Genomic DNA, 20,517 nt, shown 5'->3' with positions numbered 1-20,517 from the left:
GCCCTGGGAAAAGGGCGGCTGGAATCTGCTCCTCCGGGCTGGCCGGGTCCACGCCGTCCACGCCTCCGCTTTCCCGTCCTAGCCACCCGCGACACCGACCCCTGTCTCCGCCACCTGCACCCCAGTCCCCGCCCCGCTGGACCCCCTCTAAGCCGCTCGCCCCCGGGTCCCCCGCTGTCTCGTCCATGCCGCGCGCCCTATGGTCGCCCGCGCTGCTGTCCTCGCTGCCTGTGCCCCTCGACCCCCGTCCCTGCCACCTGCACCCGCGTCCCCACCTCACTGCTCTGCCGCGCCGCGCGCCCCCACGGCCCCGCGCCATCCCGCGGCCCCGCGCTCCCGGACGCGGACTACAAGTCCCGCCATGCCCCGCCGCCGCCCCCCGGCTTCCGGTGCTGCGCAGTTTCCGGAGCGGATCGCAACCCGGAGTCCGGATCCGATCCCGCTCTGCACATTCCAAAGGCAGGTAAAGCCCCGGGCCCTGCGCCCGCCGCCCGCCCCGGCGCGCGCCCCCCCGGCCCCGGCCCGCGCCCGCCGCCCCGCGCGCCCCCCCGGGCCGGCCCCCGCCGCGCCGCCCCCCGCGCCCGGCCGCCGCGCGCCCCCCGGTCCAGCCGCCATGCCGACTGTTCTTTGTTACATTCGCCGGCTGCGGGCACCGTTGGCGATCGGAGTCAAAACCCGGCTGGATTTCCCGGAGCCGCTCCGGGATCGCCCTGCGCGCCGCCCGCCCGCCGGGTCCCGCCGCCGCGGGCGCTCCGGGCCGGGCCGGCCAGGCCCCCGCCCCGCCCCCGCCCCGGCTCCCCGCGCCCCCGCCCCCGGCCGGGCCCGAGGGGCCGAGGGGCTGCAGGGCCGCGCTCGCCCGTGGGCGCGGCGCGGGGTCCCCGCGGCCCCCGGCCCGCGGCCCCCGGCCCGGCGCCCTTGTCCGGAGGCCCCTCTGGTGTCGCTCTCCCCCGGTCCTCGGGCGCAGCCCGCGGGGGGCGCACGGGAGGGCCCCTGGACCCCCAGCCCCGCCTTTGGAAAAGCAGATTCCGGGCGGCGGGGTTCCCCAGACCCCCCTGGGGTTTTATTTTCGTAAGCCTTTTGGTGGCAGAGGGAAGGTAGCGAAAGAGATGGGCAGGTGACACGTGCCCGTTCTCGGGGTGGGTGGCCGCGCGGGGAAGGGGCGCCATCGGCCGCACCAGGTGAGGCCCAGCCCGCCCGGCGCAGACAGGTGGGGACGAGGGCCACGTGTGGCTTCTGGCGAGAGGGAGGTGTGCGTGGTGGGGGTCAGTTTTGAAAAGACAGGTGAAAACTCATGGAACTACTACTGACCCAGCAGTTACAGTTATTACGCGTTTACCTTTATTTAGCCCCTAATGTAGTGCATTGGATTTTTCCATAAATGCTCACATTGTCCCCCCTGTCCCCATGGTAGTTTAAAACGGTGGAAACGAGTGTGTGATCAGAGACACATGGACCTGTGTGTGTATTTAAAGCTGCCAAGGCTTGTTTTAAAAAGCCACATTTGCTTAAGCCAGACCCAGCAGATGAATTTAGAGAACCCAGTTTGGTTCCTGATGGTATTTTTAAGGATGAAAAATAAAGGAGCAACTGGTTTTGCGATAAACCGTAAAAAGCAGCAGTGATGGTTCTCCCTAGACGGTGCAGGGATGTAAACACGGTTTGGGAGGGAGGTGATCCCACCCCATAGGCACCACTACCGTGTTTTGTCTCAACCCTGGATGTTTTCACATTCCCCACGATTTCACTGTTCACTCCGCTTCCCCAGATGTCCTGACACTGCTGCCTTATGGAGAATGATTAAGAAATAGTAGAACTATAATTTGGGTGTTCAAAGGGAAAAACATTAAATTTTCTCCTAGATAGAGTTTGTTTGTTTGTTTTCTTATATCCTTGTTTCATACTTTCACAGAAAATTCGCCTGCAAAGACTATAACTAACCTTCAGTTTTGGAAGCAGACGGGACAGTTATTTCTCCAGAGACAAATAAATTAAAAAATCAACCACAATTGCAAAGCTAATAGCTTTTCTTAGAATAATTATATTTGAGAAGGAGCTCAGTTCACTTAGGATGTGGCTCTCAGACCATTTTTTCAATGTTATTATCTGTGCAGGAGCCCGGGAGAAAACCCTCTTGCCATTTTGCAGATTTCAGGCAACTGTTTCTTACACCCCTGACTTCAGAGGTTAAGATTGTGAGCAGCGACTTAGATGCCTTCTCAGGCTCAGTTTCTCATTGGCAAAGTGGGGGTGACGCCTGTCAGGTCACCTCACGGCGTTCTTGGGTGCACATATGTGTTTATTGGGCTATTCATTCATTCGACAAATATTGACGGAATGCCCGTCACATGCCCAATGGCGTGAGACCAAGGGAGAAGGCCTTGCCTGGCGGCCCAGTGTCCTGGGGGGCAGAGGTGGTATGGGGATAAATACAGACGCTGTCAGGGGAGACAGTGGCAAGAGCTTGAAAGAGGGAGGGACAGCAGTGGAGGCTGCAGGCGGGGGGCCCCTCAGGGAGCTGGGACTAGACAGGTCTGTGGGAGGAGGGGGCATTTGAGCCAGTGCCAAATGGCAAGTGCAAAGGCCCTGGGGTGGGGACAGACCTGTGTGGCCTGGGGAGGGAGCACAGCGGAGAGGCAGGCAGCAGGACTGTGCGCCTTACAGAGTTTTTGTTCTGAGCACCATGTCGGTGCCACTGGGGACTCTGAGCAGATGACCCTGTGCTGCCACGTGGGGCGTTGAAGGGGCAGCATCACAGGCATCCAAGCCCAACATGACTCCACTCGAAACAGGGCAGAGGCAGAAGGGGAAGTGAGTCCAGACAAAGCGTCTTCCTAGAGCAGGGCAGGCCTTGCTGCTGGTTTGGTTGGGAAACCAGCCGCAGAAGACTGACAGCTGTGGGCAGGGGGAACCTGGGGCCTGGAGACCAGGCAGGTGCCCCTTGTGGCGGGAAGAGCCCTTGCGCCAGGGCCACATGCTCATTCTCCTACTCTCCTCAAAGGCCCCTGCTAAGATGAGGTCCCTCGATGTTGAGGAGATGGTGTCCCCAGCCGCCCCGAGTCTTGGTGTGGGTGTGGCCCTGGGGTGTGGGGAGCTCAGGGTGCCAGCAGATGTGTAGGTGTCAGGGGAGTGACTCCCCTGTGGGTGGCAGGCCTTCAGCAGCTCCCAGGAGCCCTCCACGCCAGGTGATCATTGACGACAGGTCGAAGGGCGAGACCCCAGAACAGGCTTCTCCGTGCCCACGTTTCTAAAAAGACGAATAGGAGCAGAGGTGAGCATCTGGCCTGATATGTGAACTGACTGGTAAGAAAGCGCTGTCGGCTTCATTCAGCACAGCATTATGTGAGATGTGGGCTTAGCAAAATTTTGCAGACTATATTTGTTTTGATCAGTGGTGTTCCAGCTGCAGTCACACGCTGCATGACATTTTGGTCAACGTCGGATCGCACATATGCTGGTGGTCCCATAAGATTACAATGCCCTGTTTTTACTGTACCTTTTCCATGTTTAGATATGTTTGGATACAGAAATACTTACCATTGTGCTGCAGTTGCCTGCGGTGTTCAGCACGGCAACATGCTGTCAGGTCTGTAGCCCGGAGCAATATGCTACGCCATGCAGCCGAGGTGTGCGGTGGGCTGTACCCTGTAGGTTTGTGTGAGGACACTCTGTGATGTTCACACGATGACAAAATCACCTAACGACGCATTTCTGAGAACATGTCCCCATTGTTAAGTGACGCCTGACTGTCCTGCAATGATGGCTCGATCCCCGAGAAGTTAGCACAACTTTGTGGCCATAGAAAATCAAGACTAATTCAATGTGTATACATATTTGTGTTGCAAAAAGTTACAGTGGGGATCAGTAGAGTCATTTCAAGCACACATATATGACGTTGGGTTTAAATTCTATGGTAACAGAAATAAGAGTCCTGGAGAGAGAAGCGTGGTAAACTTCCATGCACCTTGCAGCTTTCATGCACAGTAGATGACTGTGGCTGTCATGTCGCAGCATTTGGATTCCAACAGATATGTTTACAGGAGTGACGTAGGTTTTATCAAGTCAATATTTAACAGTATGCTGGAAATCATGTCCCTTGAAGCTATGTAAAACAGGGATGAAGTTTATGAGGATAGCTGGAACGCAGGGAGCAGCATTTTGTGAAAGAAACACGGTTGTGGGGATGCTGGCAAGGCGGGAAGGGGACGCCACGCATGGAGCAGGTGTCAGGTGGAGCCGCAGAGACAGGCCTGCGGCCGGGGGAGGGTGAGCAGCCCGCAGGATGCTGGCTTTCAGGGTGGCGGGGCTGGGGGGAGTAAGTGCTGCATCCAGAGGGAGAGAGAGCCAAGGGGCCAGCCTGGGCCACCCCACCGCAGAGGTGCTGGAGGGGAGGTATGTCCAGGGAGAGGGGAGGAAACTGGAAGACCCTCCAGGGCAGAACAGTTTCCAGGAGGCCACAGTGAGGACAACTTGGGGTGGACAGCAGCCCCCACTCTGGCCTGCGGCCCTCATCCTAGTCAGATCAGGAGAAGCAGGCTCTGCGTCTCCCCTGGAGTCTCCGCAGCCTGCAGGGTCTGATGAGCAGGCTGGTGCTGGTCTCTGCGTTGCCACCAGCTACGTAAAATTGGAGCTCGGATCTCCCAGAGATGGTGCTTTTCTTCCCCTGAGCTGCACCGTGCATCACTGGCTCCATTTGTCTTGTTTTTTTTTTGTCATTCAGCATGGCCGGGTCTCCAGCTTATTGCTGCTCGTGTTGATAGACTGCCGGCATCATCAGGGAACCTTGAATAAAAGATGTGGCTCGCGGTAAACTCATCTGTCGAGTGTCCTTGAACCACTGGCTCTGTGGGGAAAGGGGCCGCCCCTGCTGGACCGAGTCTGCCTCCGAGGGGGTGTTCCCAGTGTCGGGTAATTTTCTAGGCCTTTAGCCTTCAGTTAGCTTAGAAAATATTTATGCTAATTAGTTATAATAAGCTTCCCTTTTATTGTGACTAAAAACATAACCGCTATTTTAGCACCATAGTTGACAAGTCAACGGAAAAGAAGCCAAACTCTGTAAGATAATTTAAAGAGATTTATCTGAGCCAAATTTGAGGACCGTGGCCCAGAGCCACGCCCAAGAAGCCTCAAGCAAGTGAACTCACTGTGGCTGGTTTGCAATTTGCTTTTACACATTTCAGGGAGACAGAAATTACGGGTAAAGTTATAAATCAATACATTGGTTTGGCCCAAAAAGATGGGCCATCTTGGAGGGGGGGGCCTTACAGGTGATAGGTGGGTTTAAAGACTCTTCAATTTATAATTGGTTAAAAAATGAAGCTTTTGTCTAAAGGCTTGGAATGTTTTAAGTTTAAGATAAGGAGGTCTGCTAATCAGAGACAAGCCACCAGCCATGTATTTGTTGTGTAAATTGAGGACCTGCAGGTTTGTCTTGCATGTGAGTCACAAAAGACATCTCCAAGAGGGAAGGGAGGGGGCACAGCTCCCTCTCTTGGCCTGGAGGGGATCCATTCAGTCAGCCTGTAGGGGGGGGAACCTTAAGATTTTATTGTCTGGCCTGTCGAGGTGGGAGGATCGCTCAAGGTCAGGAGTTCGAGTCCGGCCTGAGCAACAGTGAGACCCCGTCTCTACTAAAAATAGAAAGAAATTAGCTGGACAACTAAAAATATATAGAAAAAATTAGCTGGGTATGATGGCGCATCCCTGTAGTCCCAGCTACTCGGGAGGCTGAGGCAGGAGGATCGCTTAAGCCCAGGAGTTTGAGGTTGCCGTGAGCTAGGCTGACGCCACGGCACTCACTGTAGCCTGGGGAACAGGCGAGACTCTGTCTCAAAAAAAAAAAAAAAAAAGATTTTATTGTCGTTCACAGGCAAGAGGTTTACAAAATCCTTGTTCTGACCCAGCTGCTTTGTTTCTGACTGTTAGCTGGTCCTGTCTGCTGGGTCCCTCGTGCCTCTCTGGGTCCCCCTGCTCTAGCACATTCAGCTTCTTATTCTCTCCACGGTCCTTTCTGACCTTGTACTGATGTTACAGCAAGTGTTACAGCGAGTGGTCCCGAGGACAAACCGAGCAGCACACGGAGAGTCAGAGAATCAGGGTTTATTCTCTGGCGGGCTCAGAGGAGTCTCGCCACCAAATTTTGAGCCCCGTCTACCCAATTTTTCCCACTTTTATTAAGTTGGGATGATCCAAGGGGTGGAGTCTCAGGTGACTAATGCCCTCCAGGTAATAGGTTAGTATTATGTTGATGCACCAGGTAATAGGGTAGTTGCTGCACTAGGTAATAGTTTTAGTGTTATGCTGATGGGCCAGGCAATAGATTAGTTGATGGGCCAGGTGTTAGGTTAGTATTATACTGATGCGGGTCTTCTATGAGGGGTGGGGGTCTCTGGTGGCTGCTGTGCTAAGTAATAGATGGAGGTTTTCCTTATCACTGAGAATGCACGAGAACCTGTTTCAAAACATGCTGAGCCCCTACTCCCAGCCTTTTCACCATCCAGGCCTCCTAGGTGCCAGGTTTTAAAATATCTCGTGGGTCACGCAAGCCCTGTCATTAAGTGGGAATCAGTCCTCACTCTCTGCCCCCCCCCTTTTTTTGTTAAACAAAACCATGATGGCCAGTTAGCATTCTAATCAGCTGAGAGAGTCCACACTACCTCAGTTTCCATTTTTAAGATGGTAGAGTGCACACCTTTCCCTCTTTGCACAGAAATCCCTTTTAAAGAACCAGAAGTGAAAATCAGAAATATAGATGTCATCCTGGATGAAACTAAGAGGTTCAGAGAGAACAGAGAAGAAATCATAAAAGAAATAGAACGAGAAAACCTCAGGGCGAAGGACGTGGTGCCAGGTTGAAGGTGCAGCCGGAGCAGGTGACAGGGTTTCAGAATGCCGGAGCTTAGACAGAACTGGTGAGAGATTCCGGACGGGGAGCTGCCCAGGAAAGCTTTGCCGGCTGGAAAGAAACCAGACTTGGCAGCTGTGACACTGGGTGCTAAAGGACGCTGGAGTCCTGCTTCTGCCGTTGGACATTCTGAGTGAAAGTGACTGTCCCAGGCAGCCCAGCTGCGGTGTGAGGGTGGGGTAAGGACAGTCACAGCCGTGGCAGATCCTCCCAGACGTTTACCTCCTGTGTCCCATTCTTCTGAAACTGCGGGAAAATGTGCTCCCCCAGATCCAGGGAGCAAACCCAGCACGGGGACTCAGTGGGGCTCAGGAAGCACAGCTGCACGTGCCAAAGACCCAAAGCACAGTCCCCGGGCAGTGGGAAGGGGTGTCAGGCCTCGGTGGCAGCCAGGACAGGAAGGGGAGGGTGCACGGAGCCCACCCTCCATCTCACTGGTCTGACCCTGTGAAAAACTAAGGACAGGCGATTGGAGGACGCGGGCAGATGCAGCCACGGGAGCCCCCCCTCCCCATGCCCCCAACAGCAGCAACAGAGTCTGTACACGTGTATGTACATACAACAGCCTGACAAAACGCACACACAGCAGCAGCAAGCAACGTGTGCACAAGAACTAAGCAAATATAAAAAAATAACTCAATTAACTTTAAAAAGTTCGTGCTAGAAATGTGTTAGTAATAAGCTTGCTTAAGCAGCCAGTGGTATTTTCAGAGTCATAATGTTATCTACATTGACTTGACCAAAATTGTGCTGGGGAATGAGGGGTGGGGAAGAGAAAAAAAGTTAACTCTTCATCTACCGGAGTACGATGTGAAAATACAAGATCCGAAGTCAGAGGTTAGGAGGTCTCAGCAGAAGCACATTAGTTACTCCGAGACATGGAAGCAGATGTCGGAGAAAGATAGACGAGAGTCACCGACCTGGGCAATGGGGCAGGAAATGAGGGAGGCGGGGGAGGGGGCGCTCCTTGGTTTTTCAAGCTATTTGTGTGCTTCATTACTATTCGCTTTCATAGAATAAAAATTATTTTAGATAAGAAAAAAACGAGTGGAGGTACGAGGGTTGGGTATTGGCTCCAGGCCCTGCAGGGGGTGGGGCTGGGTGGGGGCCTTGGCCATGTAGGTGGGTGCTGGGGGGCCAGAGAGCTGGCGGGCAGCAGGGGAGACCGGGCTGCGGCAGGGCCAGGCCGGGTGCCCCTCTTGCCCCGCGTCCCGGGCCTGGGTGCTGAAAAGGCAGTGACAGGGAACAGCGGAGTAGAGCAGCAGCTGCCGTCCCGAGGGTGGGGGCTGCTCTTTGGCTGTCGGTGGGAACAGCAGAGGCCCCCACTGTTCAGTTTCCATCGTGTTTCGAGACGTGAACAGGGACTCTGGGCTGGCCACTCTGTCTACCTTCCTGACCCATTGCTGGCCTCTAGGCCTCGGGTTGGGACCAGAGGGTCCACGAGCAGCTCTCGGAACCGCCCCTAGGCGATGAGATGTCCGGCACCGAGCCCCCGGGCTGGCAGGCACAGCCTGGCCACCGCAGTGCTGCCCTCTGTCGTGGGCACTCACTCTAGGAGGGCAGGAGGGACACGGCCCACGCAGTGACAGCCTGTGGCTTCAAATATGGCAGCTGCTGCCCCAGAGGGACAGCAACGGAGAGGGAGCTATGACCCCCGGCCGGGGCAGAGGCGATGGTGCTGAGGTGGGGTCGGGTGAGGGGATGTGGAGGGCTGGGGAAGCCCAGAAACTAAGGCGCTTGAGTGCGGAACCTTAGTTTGGCCAGAAGGAAGCCTTGTATATAATGGGAAATAAGGTTAGCAAGAAAAGGAGTTATAGCCACTTTATAGACTCGTCATGGCCAAATGCATGAGTTTGGACTTGGTTGGTTAACGGGCAGCGAGGAGCGGTTGTTGGATCACGCCGTCTCTTCATGGCACCGGAAGCTCGCCGTGAAACCTCTGTGTCTACAGCCACACGTGCCAGTCGTGACGCAGGGCAGGGCCGGGGGACGGGGAGGTCTGAGCACCACGGTGCGTGAGGCGGTGGTGGTGCGCTGTAGTTCACAGGCTGTGCAGGCTGGACGGGGACTCCGTGGGCAGCTAGGCCGACACTCTCCCTGTGCAGATGGGGAAACTGAGGCCTGCAGAGGGCGATAACTCACCTGAGGTTTCTCACCTCTGCTAAACAAGAGGCAGACTCACACCCTGCGCCTGGCGTCCAGGCCGCTTGTGACCAAACCAGGCCCTGCCCTCGTGCTGCCCGCTGAGGTCTGCTGCCGTCTCCAGCTGTGCCTCAGCCTGTGCAGAAAGTGCTCTTTGCCCAAGTGAGTCTGGGAGCTGCTGGGCTGAACGCGTTTCAGCGGGGATTTTTATTGCAGGACCTTCCGTGTGCCTGGGTGTATCTCCACTGCAGAGTGGGAATCTGCAAGGTTTCGTGACTTGATTTGGCCGCAGAATCCTGTCTACCACCCGTGAACTACCCCCAACATCTTTCAAGACTGTTCTGCACCACGTGTATTTGAAAATAGCTATCACTCGTTTCTTTAGCTTTTTCCCATTAGTGTTTTTTCCTTTAATGCATTTAATATTGTCACGAGAGCATACACCCAGTGGAAAGAGACCCCTCTTGCTTAAACAAAAATCCCCTGAACCTCTGCATACTTACGATGGGGCTGGTCTGAGTTAAGATAGGCTGTAAGTATGAAATAAGCTCGATTGCTAAGTCTCAGTGTGAAACAGTTCCTTCATAATTTTTATATTGATTACATGTTGAAATGGTAATAAATAGTTTGGATATATTCGGTTAATAAAATGTTAATAAAATTACGTATGTGTAGGCTGGGCGCGGTGGCTCACACCTGTAATCCTAGTGCTCTTGGGAGGCTGAGGCAGGAGGATCACTTGTCAGGAGTTCCTGAAAATTACATATGTGAATCTTGGCAAGATTTTTTATGGCTGTAAACAAGATTGGTCTAAAATTTATATGGAAAGGCAGAGGAACTAGAACAGAATAGCAGAATTTTGAAAAAGCAGAGGAAGCGGGAGGAAGTATTCTGCCTGATTTGAGACCTGCCATAGGCTGCAGTACCGAGGACTGTGTTGGTCAGCTCCACCAAGCGCACTGGTAGAGAGACCAGTGGGATGGAGTAGAGAACCCAGGTGGACCCGCGTAGATACGGCCACCTGGCCTTTGGCAGGTGCAGGAGCAGGTCAGCAGTGCCAAAGCGTTCACAGGCAGAAAGGTGAACCTTGACCTCACCTCCCATCTTACACAGTAACTCAAATTGCCTAACAGGTTTAAATGTGAAACCTAAAACCGTAAGGCTTTTCTAAGACATACAGGAGAAAGTCGTTGGAACCTAGGGCTGGGTGAAGACAGGTCTTGGACATGGTACTGAAAGCCACTGGGTTGGACTTCAGTAAACCCCTTTGCTCTGCAAAAGGCCCTCGGCAGAGGATGGAAAGACAAACTACAGACAGGGAAGAACTACTTGCAGATGACATGTGACAGAGGATCTAGACATACATATAAGGAGCTTTCAAAACACGACAGCGAAAAAACCCACTCAATCCAGCTAAAAAAACGGGCAAAAAATGGAACAGACATTTTACCGAAGAGGATTTACAAAGGGCGCGTAAGCAATGAAAAGATGTTCAGCATCATTCGCCACTAGGGAAACACAAATTAAAACCACAAGGAGATCTTGCCTCACCTCTGCCAGGGTGTCTAAAACGAAAACCTGACAGCTGGATGCTGGGCAGGATGCAAAGAAGCCGGTGGTCCACACGTCGCTGGTTGAAGGTAAGTTGGTGCAGCCACGCTGGAAAACGTGGGAGCTTCTTAAACAAACAAAATGTCCTTTTGACGCGAGCCCCAGTCATTGCACTCTCTTGGGCGTTTATCCCAGAGGAGCGAAAACTTAGTCCACAAGCAAAACCGTACGTGATTGTTCTTAGCAGCTTCATTTGTTACAGTCCCAAGCGGGATAAACCGGCGTGTCCTTCAGTGCCTGAGTGAGTGGCTGAAGTGCAGTACCCTCGTGCCCTGGAACATCACTCAGCAGTCACAGGGAATGACTCTGGGTGGAGGCGGGCTCCCCGTGGGTCGTGGGCATTATGTGGAGTTTAGAAAAGCCAATCTCAAAGGTCACACGCTGTCTCACTGCATTCGTGTGACATTCTTGACAAAATTGTAGAGATGGAGAACAGATGGGTGGTCGCCAGGGTTAGGGATGGTGGGGGTGTGGCAAAAGGGGGAGCATGCATGTTCTCGGTGGTGATCACACAGTCTACACTCCTAATACAGTGACAGAGGACCGCGCACACGCACTGTACCGACGTCGGTTTCCTGGGTTTGATACCGCGTACAGTTACGTGAGACGGAGTCCTTGGGGGATGCTGGGGGAAGGGTGCACGGGACCTCTCTCTACTGTTTCTGAAACTTCCTGTGAATGTGTCATTATTTCAAAACCTAACAATAAGCAGAAAAATACTACCTGTGTGCCTCAACTGGTATGGACAGTGTTGCTTTGACACGGAGGGGCAAGACACTAGTGAGTCCTCCAGGCCCATGATAGCCTCCTGGGCTGTGAGACCTCATCTCTTTGCTTCTCCGTCCCTTTCCTTATGTAAGTGTGGGAGGGTGGGGGGGGGATGCCCAACCAGGATAACAAAGTCTTCATTCCACACTTACATCGACAGCCTTCCTGAAAACACCTTTTTCTTTATCTCTAGACGTGCCTTAAAATTGTGAAGTTTTCATTTTCCACCATTTCAAAACTAGTTGTTTTTTCTAAACCTCCCCAGCCTTTGTAGATCATATCAACAAATAATCTTTCAAAAACGTTTTTCAAGCTGGGCTGCACGGTGGTGCACCTGTAGTCCCAGCAGGTCCAGGCTGCAGGGCTCTGCTCACACCTATGAATGAGCTCTGCACTGCAGCCTGGACAGCACAGCAAGACACCATCGCTTAAGATGTTCCGCTCAAGTCTGTGGAGCCTCCGCTTGCTTTTCTTTCACTGCTTTCAGGACCTTTTGCACAGACCTGTTTTTCTGGGGAGACCTCTCCCTTAGGGAGATTTTGAATGGAGTTGGTTGGTGCTAGAATAAAAAAGGGTTGCACTTTACTCTCTGACCAGTGTTTCACTAACAGCATTCTGTAGGACCACTCCGTGTGTTTATAGAAAATTTGTGCAAAACTCAAAATAATCGGTGAGTTACTGGACTTTCTGAGCTGAGGGTGGCAGGCATCTCCCTGCATCTCAGTGCTCTGCAGGGGAACATTCTCAGTGTGGAAAGGAGTTCTGGTCCCCTTGGCCTGGCCTGCGAGGTCAGGGTGGAAGCCTCACCGGTAAGTGACGTGTGATTGAGCCTGGAGAGGCACACCTGCCTGGTAACAACAGAGGCAGCCCGGACTCATTGTTCTGGACCTTTCCTCTTTGTACGAGAAGTGAATGAGTAGGGTCTCCCCAGGGAGTGGGAGCCTTCTGCTAGCTTCTCCCCAGAAATGCAAGATGAGGCCGGGTTTGTCTAGCCGGATCCGAATGGCACCCTCTGTTGTGTGCTGTAGCGGGGAGAAGCCGTGTGCTTGTTCTGCGCATGCAACACAGCCCTGAAGCACCACCCTGCCACCCTGGTGTCCTGTGAATATCTGCACAAGAAAGGGACTTTGTTTTTTGGAGCTGATAGCATGTGCTTGCGGGCGCCAGTTTCCTGAAAAGCTATGGTTTCTGATGGCAGCGTTGTCGGTTTGCAAGCTTCTTCACTAGCACAGATTTTGTTTGAACTTTCCTTCAAGTGCAGGCAGCTGGAGGGGTGTGGAATTTGCATCAGGAAGTGCCAGCGTGCACGTTCCTAAGCAGGTCCGGGCCGTGGGCGCGGTGAGCCTGGGGTGGCGCGAGCAGTTAAGCAGCCGACACCGTGTGTATCTCACTGCGCTCCAGGACGTCCCAAACCACGTGAGGTGGGCAGTGTCATCTCCAGTTCACAGCTCAGAAATCTGAGGCCCCAGGTGACCAATGTCCAGATCATCCTGTGAATGGGGGTCTGTGCTCAGCTGTCCCCTGTGCAGGTGGTTCTTGAGGACGGACGGGAAGGAGAAGTGACTGGATGTGATATCGGCCTGTGTGGGAGCAGGAGAGCCGTCCCTGATGTCACGTGTTGCTTATCCCCGGAGAAATGCTCCCAGGGTGTGTGGGGCATCAGGTGCAGGTTAGCGGCTGAGGGAAGAAAGAGGTTGTGTTAGACATGGCTGCCTGTGGTGAATTCACGGCCCAGTGAGGGAGGGAACAGCAAGAAGTGACAATGTGGAAACTGGCTTTTAAAATATGGTGATATCTTTATTTTACAAATGGAAACCGATGCCTGTATGAAAAGATGAAAGTCTAAGTTCATGAAGACTTTCCTAGACATGAGGCCGTTCAGGTCCATTGCTTTTGTTAAAAAGCAACGTTGGTGGCTCCCGCCTGTAATCCTAGCACTCTGGGAGGCCGAGGCGGGTGGATCGTTTGAGCTCAGGAGTTTGGGACTAGCCTGAGCAAGAGCAAGACTCCGTCTCTACTAAAAAAAAAATAGAAAGAAATTATATGAACAACTAAAAATATATACAGAAAAAAATTAGCTGGGCGTGGTGGCTCATGCCTGTAGTCCCAGCTACTCAGGAGGCTGAGGCAGGAGGATCATTTGAGCCCAGGAGTTTGAGGTTGCTGTGAGCCGGGCTGATGCCACGGCACTCTAGCCCGGGCTACAGAGACTCTGTACCGGGCTTTGAGACTCTGTCTCAAAAAAAAAGGCAATGTTATTTTAGGTGGGAAGACATTCCGAGGCCCCCAGCTCCATTCCACAGAAAGAGGGGACCCTGATGTGTTTCCCTGTAAAGTACGGGTCACACCCTGCACGGGCTGGGGGACGCCTTTAGTAGGACTTGCCTTTAAATACTGCTTTGTTATTAACGAGGCTCTCTGTGTCCCGACAGGTGTCGGAGATGGCCGAAGATGGGAGCGAAGAGATCATGTTCATCTGTAAGTGACCCCAGACCATCCGCGACCCGCTCACTGTCACAGAATGCAGACGAGCCTGGCGCTTGCTGTCTGGGCAAGGCCATGCCCACATTTGTGTTTATGTAGAGAAAAGCTGTTTCTTTTGGAATTGCCTTAGGAAACGTGACTACATGCGCAGTGCACGTCAGGGGTGCGGTTTTAACAGGGTCGTCTTACTCAGAACTCCTGGCAAAGGGCACGTTGCAGGGGGTACCGCTTGATTCAGAAAGTAATCCGGGGGTTTAGGACGAGGAAAGTGTGTTAGATTTATGATAAATGGGTTAACATTTGTAGATTTTCATTTATTCTCAGTGTTGGGGGAAGATCTGTTCTTGGTCACCACAGAGGTGACCGTATAATTTGAGGTGTCCTCAGAGCTGGGTCTTTTCCTTGGGGGTGTGTCCTGTTTTGCACCCCTGACATTTCCGGGAGCACTGAGAGGGCATTTGTGACATGGGCTTGTGCCCTCACTTGTCTCTGTGGTGTTGGGGCACACGTGTCCCTGACCACGGGTCACCCCCCCACGGGGCAGGGGTCCTCGCGTCCCAGGTTCATGTTCTTTGGGTGTCCCCACGCGGATGCCGTCCCCGCTGACGCTCTGACGCTTGGGTGTCTGCTCACAGGGTGTGAAGACTGCAGCCAGTACCACGACTCCGAGTGTCCGGAGCTGGGCCCCGTGGTCATGGTCAAGGACTCCTTTGTGTTAAGCAGGGCAAGGTGAGTGACCGCGTGAGCTGCTCTTACTTCCCCAGCCCCGTGTGTCAAACAGGGTCACCTCCGTGTCCACTGCGGCGCGAGCTCAGCAGCCTGTGTGTCTGCACACGGGGGAGAAGGAGCAGAGAGACTTGCCGTGGGGTTAGTGGCTCCGTCCCCTGTGAACCGAGCAGCCGTGCTGCCAGGACGAGCCACGACATGTCTCAGAGCTCCAGACTGAGTTCTTTGACCCAGCCCAACGTTCTGCAGAGCCCGGCTGTCCCCGACACAGCGTGGCGTCCGCGGAGAGCTGACTGGCCGAGTGGCCGGTGCACAGAGCAAAGGCAGCCACGCTGAGGTCTGCTCTGTGTCCGACCCAGGCCTGCAGCTGGCACACGCTGGGGACCAGCCCGGTGGGCTGGGCTGGGGGCGCTGGGTCTGAGCAGAGGTGACAGGGCAGAGCCGATGCAGGTTCTGGAAACACCTGCAAGTGGCCCTTCCAGGTGGCCCTGCCATGTTTACCTGTGGAGGCTGCGTCACCCGGCGGCCCAGAGCAAGTGACCTTGGACAAGGCCTTCTGCTCTCTGGAGCTGGGCTGCCTGTGACGTGGAGAAGACGGGTGGCCCTGGTTGTGGTGCTGTCGTGTGTGGTGGGCCGGGCGTGTGGTGACAAAGCTAAGACCGTTTCCATCTTTGCTGTACTATTGCCGGGAGCCTCCCGACCACCCACCCGTTATTCTTTTCTTCTCAGGCTGACCTTATTCTATGCAAAACAAAGAGATTAATATTTTTGCCTCAGTGGAGAGCTGACCGCGTCTTGGCTTCCAAAAGCCTTCAGGGTTGCCTTTTGCCCACGAACGTTCAGTTGAAACCATTAGTCCCACAGTCAGGCCCTCCGTGAGGGGTCCATGGTGTCACCCGGCCTCCCACTCTGCCGTGGGGGCCTGTGCTCCAGGCACCCTGGCGTCCGCTGCTGCTCTGGACATGTCTTGGGCTCGGCTGCCCTGGCCTGGCGCCGAGGTCCCAGCTGGTGTGCCTTCGTCTTGTGCCCCATCCTGCACGTTCTTCTGCTTTGGTCACTCCGGCCACATCCTTGGAGAAACTGGCCCCGTCCCGCCTGGCTGGAAACCCTCCTCTGGTCTTTGGGAGGCCTGTGGCACGTGTGTCTTTCCCGTGGTGCCCTCCACGTGGTTCCTCGTCTCCAGTTCTGTGGTCCTTCCGCCCTGGCCCAGTGTGCGCCTTGCGGGCGAGAGCCGGGCTGGCCTGCTCTCTTGTCCCATGTCGCTCGGCTCACGGGGGTTTTAAATGCGTCCTTTAGCCAACCGCCCCTCCAGCGTGTGCTCTGGGCGAATCTGGCTGGGGCCTTGTGGTGGTTCGGCACTGTGTGGCCACGGCCACAGGACTACAGCTGAGCACCACAGCCTGGGGGCGTCAGCACCACTGCATGGCCCTTGCGAGGGCGGCTTCTGTCTCACCACCGCGGAGAAGTGATTTTGAAAGCCACGCGGGGGTCGGTGAGAGTGAGCTTGGAGGTCATCCTAGTGGCCGTCCTCTCGCGAGTCTCCCGTTTTGTTCCGTTTCCAGGTCATCCCTTCCTCCCAACTTGGAGATCAGGCGGCTGGAAGACGGAGCCGAAGGCGTGTTCGCCGTCACTCAGCTCGTGAAGCGGACGCAGTTTGGTCCGTTCGAGTCCCGGAGGGTCGCCAAATGGGAGAAGGAGTCCGCGTTCCCACTGAAGGTAAAGCCGGTTGCCAGCGAGAGCCCAGGAGCCGGGTGGCTTCGTGGCCTCCCCTGTGGGCGTGGGTGTGCCGACTGTGGGTCCCAGTGATTTGTAAGTGCCTCGGACACCGCTCTGAGCATTGTAGTGCTGCTTAGTTTCCAAGAAAATATTTTTCTTTTTTTTTTTTAGCTTGTATATCACAAGAGTATCAAACTTAAGTTAGTATTTTATAATTTTCAATTTTGCAGAATATTAAAGAGTGTATTTAAAATGTGTGCAGGAGTAAACCCAAAACGCTGACCTCAGTTCTCTTACAACCTGGGTTGATACTGCAGGTTCTGTGTGGTGGTTTTGCAAGAGTGCAGCAACCTAGTTATTTTCACACCTAGGCAGGGCATACTGCATTTTGCAAAGCTCTTTCAAAGGCAGGTGTTTTGATTGGGCAGCAGTGAGATGCCAGGCAATAGCACAAAGTTTGGCAGCTCTAAAAATTTAGCACATCAGACTGAGCAAAGACAGCTGTTCTCTACTTTTACGTGAAATTGAGAAAACGAAGTGGGTGTAAATTGCAAGGGGGCTTAGAGTGCTTAAAACGTGACCTCTGTAAGCCCCACGGGGCCAGGTGAGGCGGGTTGTTCACCACCCTGTCCGCCTGCGGCGTGGTGCCGGTGTGGCATGAGCCTTCCGAGGCGTCTGAGACAAAAACACAGGAGGAGTGGGGTGCGGTGGACGGAGGTCAGCTGTCCCTAGAGACCCTCCAAAGGACAGGCAGAGGGAATCCTAAGCTTGTTTTCTTAGCAGTCCTTTGAAAAATTGAGCGTATAAGGCAGATTTCAGCAGAAAGGGGAAAAGGAAAGGTGCTTTATGTACAAAAAAAGAAAGAAAAGAATGAGAAAGGCTGTTTCATGTCAAGGAGTGACATAAAGGCCTAGAACCGCGCCTCGGAGAGGCTGCTGGCCGCATGCTGTGTTTCGTGGGACCCAGGTGGCCGACGCAGGCAGTGGTGTGGGCTCACAGCCGGAGTGAGTCCCCATTCAGAACGTCCTTTGCGCCCACTTTGGTTGTCTTCCAGCTGCTCGATTCGGAAGGTTCCCGTCTGGTGTCGTCTTGTTTTCAGTGCACACGCCAGCGCCAGCCTCGGTCACCTGTCTGCCCAGGGGCACCTGTGGGCTGCCAGAGGGAGGGTGTCACCCACAGGGGGCACACTTTCCACGGTGACAGGAGGTCATTAGACACCTGGGGGTCCCCTCTGCCCCCTCCCCTCGCTCCCGAGGGCTCTATCCTCAGAGGGGCCTCTGCAGGCAAAGCTTGGGCGAGGGGAGAGATCTCTTCCTATGGTGGGGAAGCAACGATCACAGCAAGAAGAGGGGGACAAAGCCCTCCTGTACGCGCGTGGTTGACTTGAACTTCAATATATTTAAGCTTCTCTTCCTGCTCCCTGCCTGCTTTTAATCCATAGGGCAATAGTGCTGTTTTACAGATGAGGGACAGCTTGTAGAGACCGAGGAACTTGGCTAACGTCACCTTGCATGCCTGCAGCAGAGCCCAGAGTAGGACTCAGGTGTCCAGGTGCTCACGTGGACCATGGGTATAACTCAAGTGTCCCAATTCCCACCAGACCATGCATAGGGCTCAGGTGTCCCCATAACACCTGGAACAGGAGCAGGACTTAGATGTCCTCATGTCCGCATAAACTGATGAGAACCTGAGTTCCACCCCTGGGCAGTGAGTAGAACTCAGGTGTCCCAACAACACCTGGACCAGGTGTAGAGCTCAGGTGTCTGATGACACATGGATCTTTTGCTGTCTCTACTGCTGCGTTTTGCCTCTGGCCAGCCTGGCCTGCCTAAGCCACGTGGTCCACCATGACCTTCCCGACCATTGTAAACACCTGAGCAGGTCGTGTCCTCTGACGCAGCACTGTCTAGCGGGGTTCCCCAGCACCCCCACACATACACTCTTAGGTAATCAGCCCTTCCCTGGCCCCTCGCGGGCCGGGCTCCCCCCAGGTGTTCCAGAAGGACGGGCACCCCGTGTGCTTCGACACGTCCAACGAGGACGACTGCAACTGGATGATGCTGGTGCGGCCGGCGGCGGAGCCTGCGCACCAGAACCTGACGGCCTACCAGCACGGCAGCGACGTGTACTTCACCACCTCCAGAGACATCCCCCCGGGCACCGAGCTGCGCGTGTGGTACGCGGCCTTTTACGCCAAGAAGATGGACAAGCCCATGCTGAAGCAGGCCTGCACCAGTGTCCACGGTACGTGGTGACCCCGTGTCCTGTGGCCACCTTCCTGCACGCCTTGCTGGAGGGGCTGCTGGCACCTTGGCTGCATGCGCCAGCCCTCGCTAGAGAGACGAATCGTGCCGGCCGGCCCCGGTGCAGGCAGGGTAGGGGCTGCTCTCACTGACGGAGTTGGGTCTGTCTGTCTGCTCATTAAACGTCGGGGCTGACAGACAGGAGAGCTCTGACAAGTGTGTGCAGGTGTGTAAGCTCCACCCCAGTCGAGTTATGGGACATCCCCTTCACCCCGGAAGGTTCTCTCGCCGTTGGCCGCCTCCTCACCAGCAAACATCGAGCTGTTCTCTGTCCTCTGGGTTTGCGGTCTCTTTTCTTTTACAACTTTGCATTTTCACGTAGTTGAGGCCTTGCTGTCCCTGCCGTCTGACTGCGTACCTCTGTTTGCCCGCACACGCTGACCTGCTGGCAGATCCCAGGCGTTTTTCCTGCCGTCACTATCTGGCATCTCCTTGGGTGTGTAGGGGTGGCTTTCACGGAGAAACTTCTCTCTTGTTGGCTACTAAGTGATTGGCAATCAAGAATTGCCTTCTAATTGTTGGATAATTTCTTTTCTTAAACATTCTTTTAAAATTGAATTTTGGAAAATGCCGAATACTTCCCTTGATGAGAGGACAGTCGTCATGATGAGTTCCAGTTAGTCCCCACTACTTAGCAGGGAGCACTAGGTCGCAGATAGCTGCCTGCAGTTTGGGGGTAGCTTGAACTACATGCGTGGGGTGGGGGGCCTCACTGCGGGGACAGCAGCCTGTGCCGTGGGAGGAAATTCCCTTTGTTCTCACTCGGTGGCTTCCAGCTAACCCGTTCCTGGTCCTCCTTTCCTGAAACGTTCCCGTGCAGGTGTGTGTTTCCCTCTCTGGAGCCTGAGTGCATTTGGGAGGGAGAGAGGAACGGGAATTTGGCTGTGGTTTCCGCGTGTCCACGGTCTCCTCCTGGGCTTCTCCAGCCGGCGGAGCCCAGAGTGGGCACAAGGGAAAGCAGAGGCTGGTGGGAGGGGCGTCCTGCAACAGTACCCTGCAGGTGCCAATCTCCCTCTGTTCTTCCTTTGCTTTAAGAACGACAAAAAATTCCATACGCCCTTTGTACTTCTTCCTTCTTGTGATCTTATGAGCCCTCGTCACTGTCCTCCCTCCCCAGACCTGTGGGGCGTGGGGTGAAAGCCTAGAGGTGCTGCCCAGAACAGCAGCCACCTGCCCCAGGTGTCTGTTTAAATCTAAATTCAAATGGAACAAAGTTAAAAGTTTACCTCCCCCAGGGCACCAGCGTGTGTTAAGGAGCTTGGCTGTCATCACGGAGGGTTCTGCTGGGCAGCGCGGTAGCTGCGGCAGACCAGGCGCAGCGGCACCTACTGGCTGGGTGTTTGGCATGCCACCGTCTCTTATTCTATGAGCCCATGCGAGATTGGGGAATTACATTTGGTTACTTAGCATGTATTTTTTTCTTGAAGTCAAATAAAGGGATAGGTCTGGTCCCACCGGGCAGGTTTCTTGAAGGAAGTCACATTTCCACGACTGGTGAGAGGACAGACCCTGCCATAGGCTGCTCTGGCCCCACGTCCCTGGGCTCAGTTTCCTCATCTGTGACACAGAGATAGTCACGGGGCGAGTGAGTCAATGTGTGAAAACTCTAGAACAGTGCCTGGGACATTGAGAGTACCCGTTTTCTCCCCCTTCTCCTCCTCCTCCTCCCCACCGCCATTAGAACAGGCCCCTCTCCTCGGGGCGGGGTTGCATGGAGACACAGGGGCGGTGGGTCACCTGCTCTCCTCTCTTGTCTCCTGCAGCTGCAGGCACCCTGGAAAACAGCGCCCCTGTGGAGTCGGAGCCCAGCCCCTGGGCCTGCAAGGTGTGCTCCGCCTCCTTCCTCGAGCTGCAGCTGCTGAATGG

At 54.6% G+C, this 20,517-nt stretch overlaps 1 protein-coding gene across 4 annotated transcripts in view; it reads left to right on the top strand.

Moving 5' to 3' along the window:
• Positions 1-397: 397 nt before the first annotated feature.
• Positions 398-20,517, top strand: part of PRDM15 (PR/SET domain 15) — a 55,788-nt gene continuing 35,668 nt past the window's right edge. For 3 of the 4 annotated variants that reach the window (XR_006732756.1, XM_045540706.1, XM_045540705.1), the window contains exons 1-6: positions 398-463; positions 13,855-13,900; positions 14,542-14,635; positions 16,195-16,348; positions 18,340-18,592; positions 20,415-20,516. Coding sequence is in view for 3 of the 4 variants with exons in the window: in XM_045540706.1 (XP_045396662.1) it covers positions 13,864-13,900; positions 14,542-14,635; positions 16,195-16,348; positions 18,340-18,592; positions 20,415-20,516 (640 nt within the window). In the remaining variant the exon portion in view is untranslated. The remainder of the gene's footprint in view (positions 464-13,854; positions 13,901-14,541; positions 14,636-16,194; positions 16,349-18,339; positions 18,593-20,414; position 20,517) is intronic. The other variant, XM_045540707.1, reaches the window with a different exon arrangement.

Source organism: Lemur catta, chromosome 1, assembly GCF_020740605.2.
Source record: "Lemur catta isolate mLemCat1 chromosome 1, mLemCat1.pri, whole genome shotgun sequence".
NCBI classification, from domain to species: domain Eukaryota; kingdom Metazoa; phylum Chordata; class Mammalia; order Primates; family Lemuridae; genus Lemur; species Lemur catta.
The sequence above is the reverse complement of the archived record's forward strand: the minus strand, read 5'-3'. Positions and strand labels throughout refer to the sequence as shown.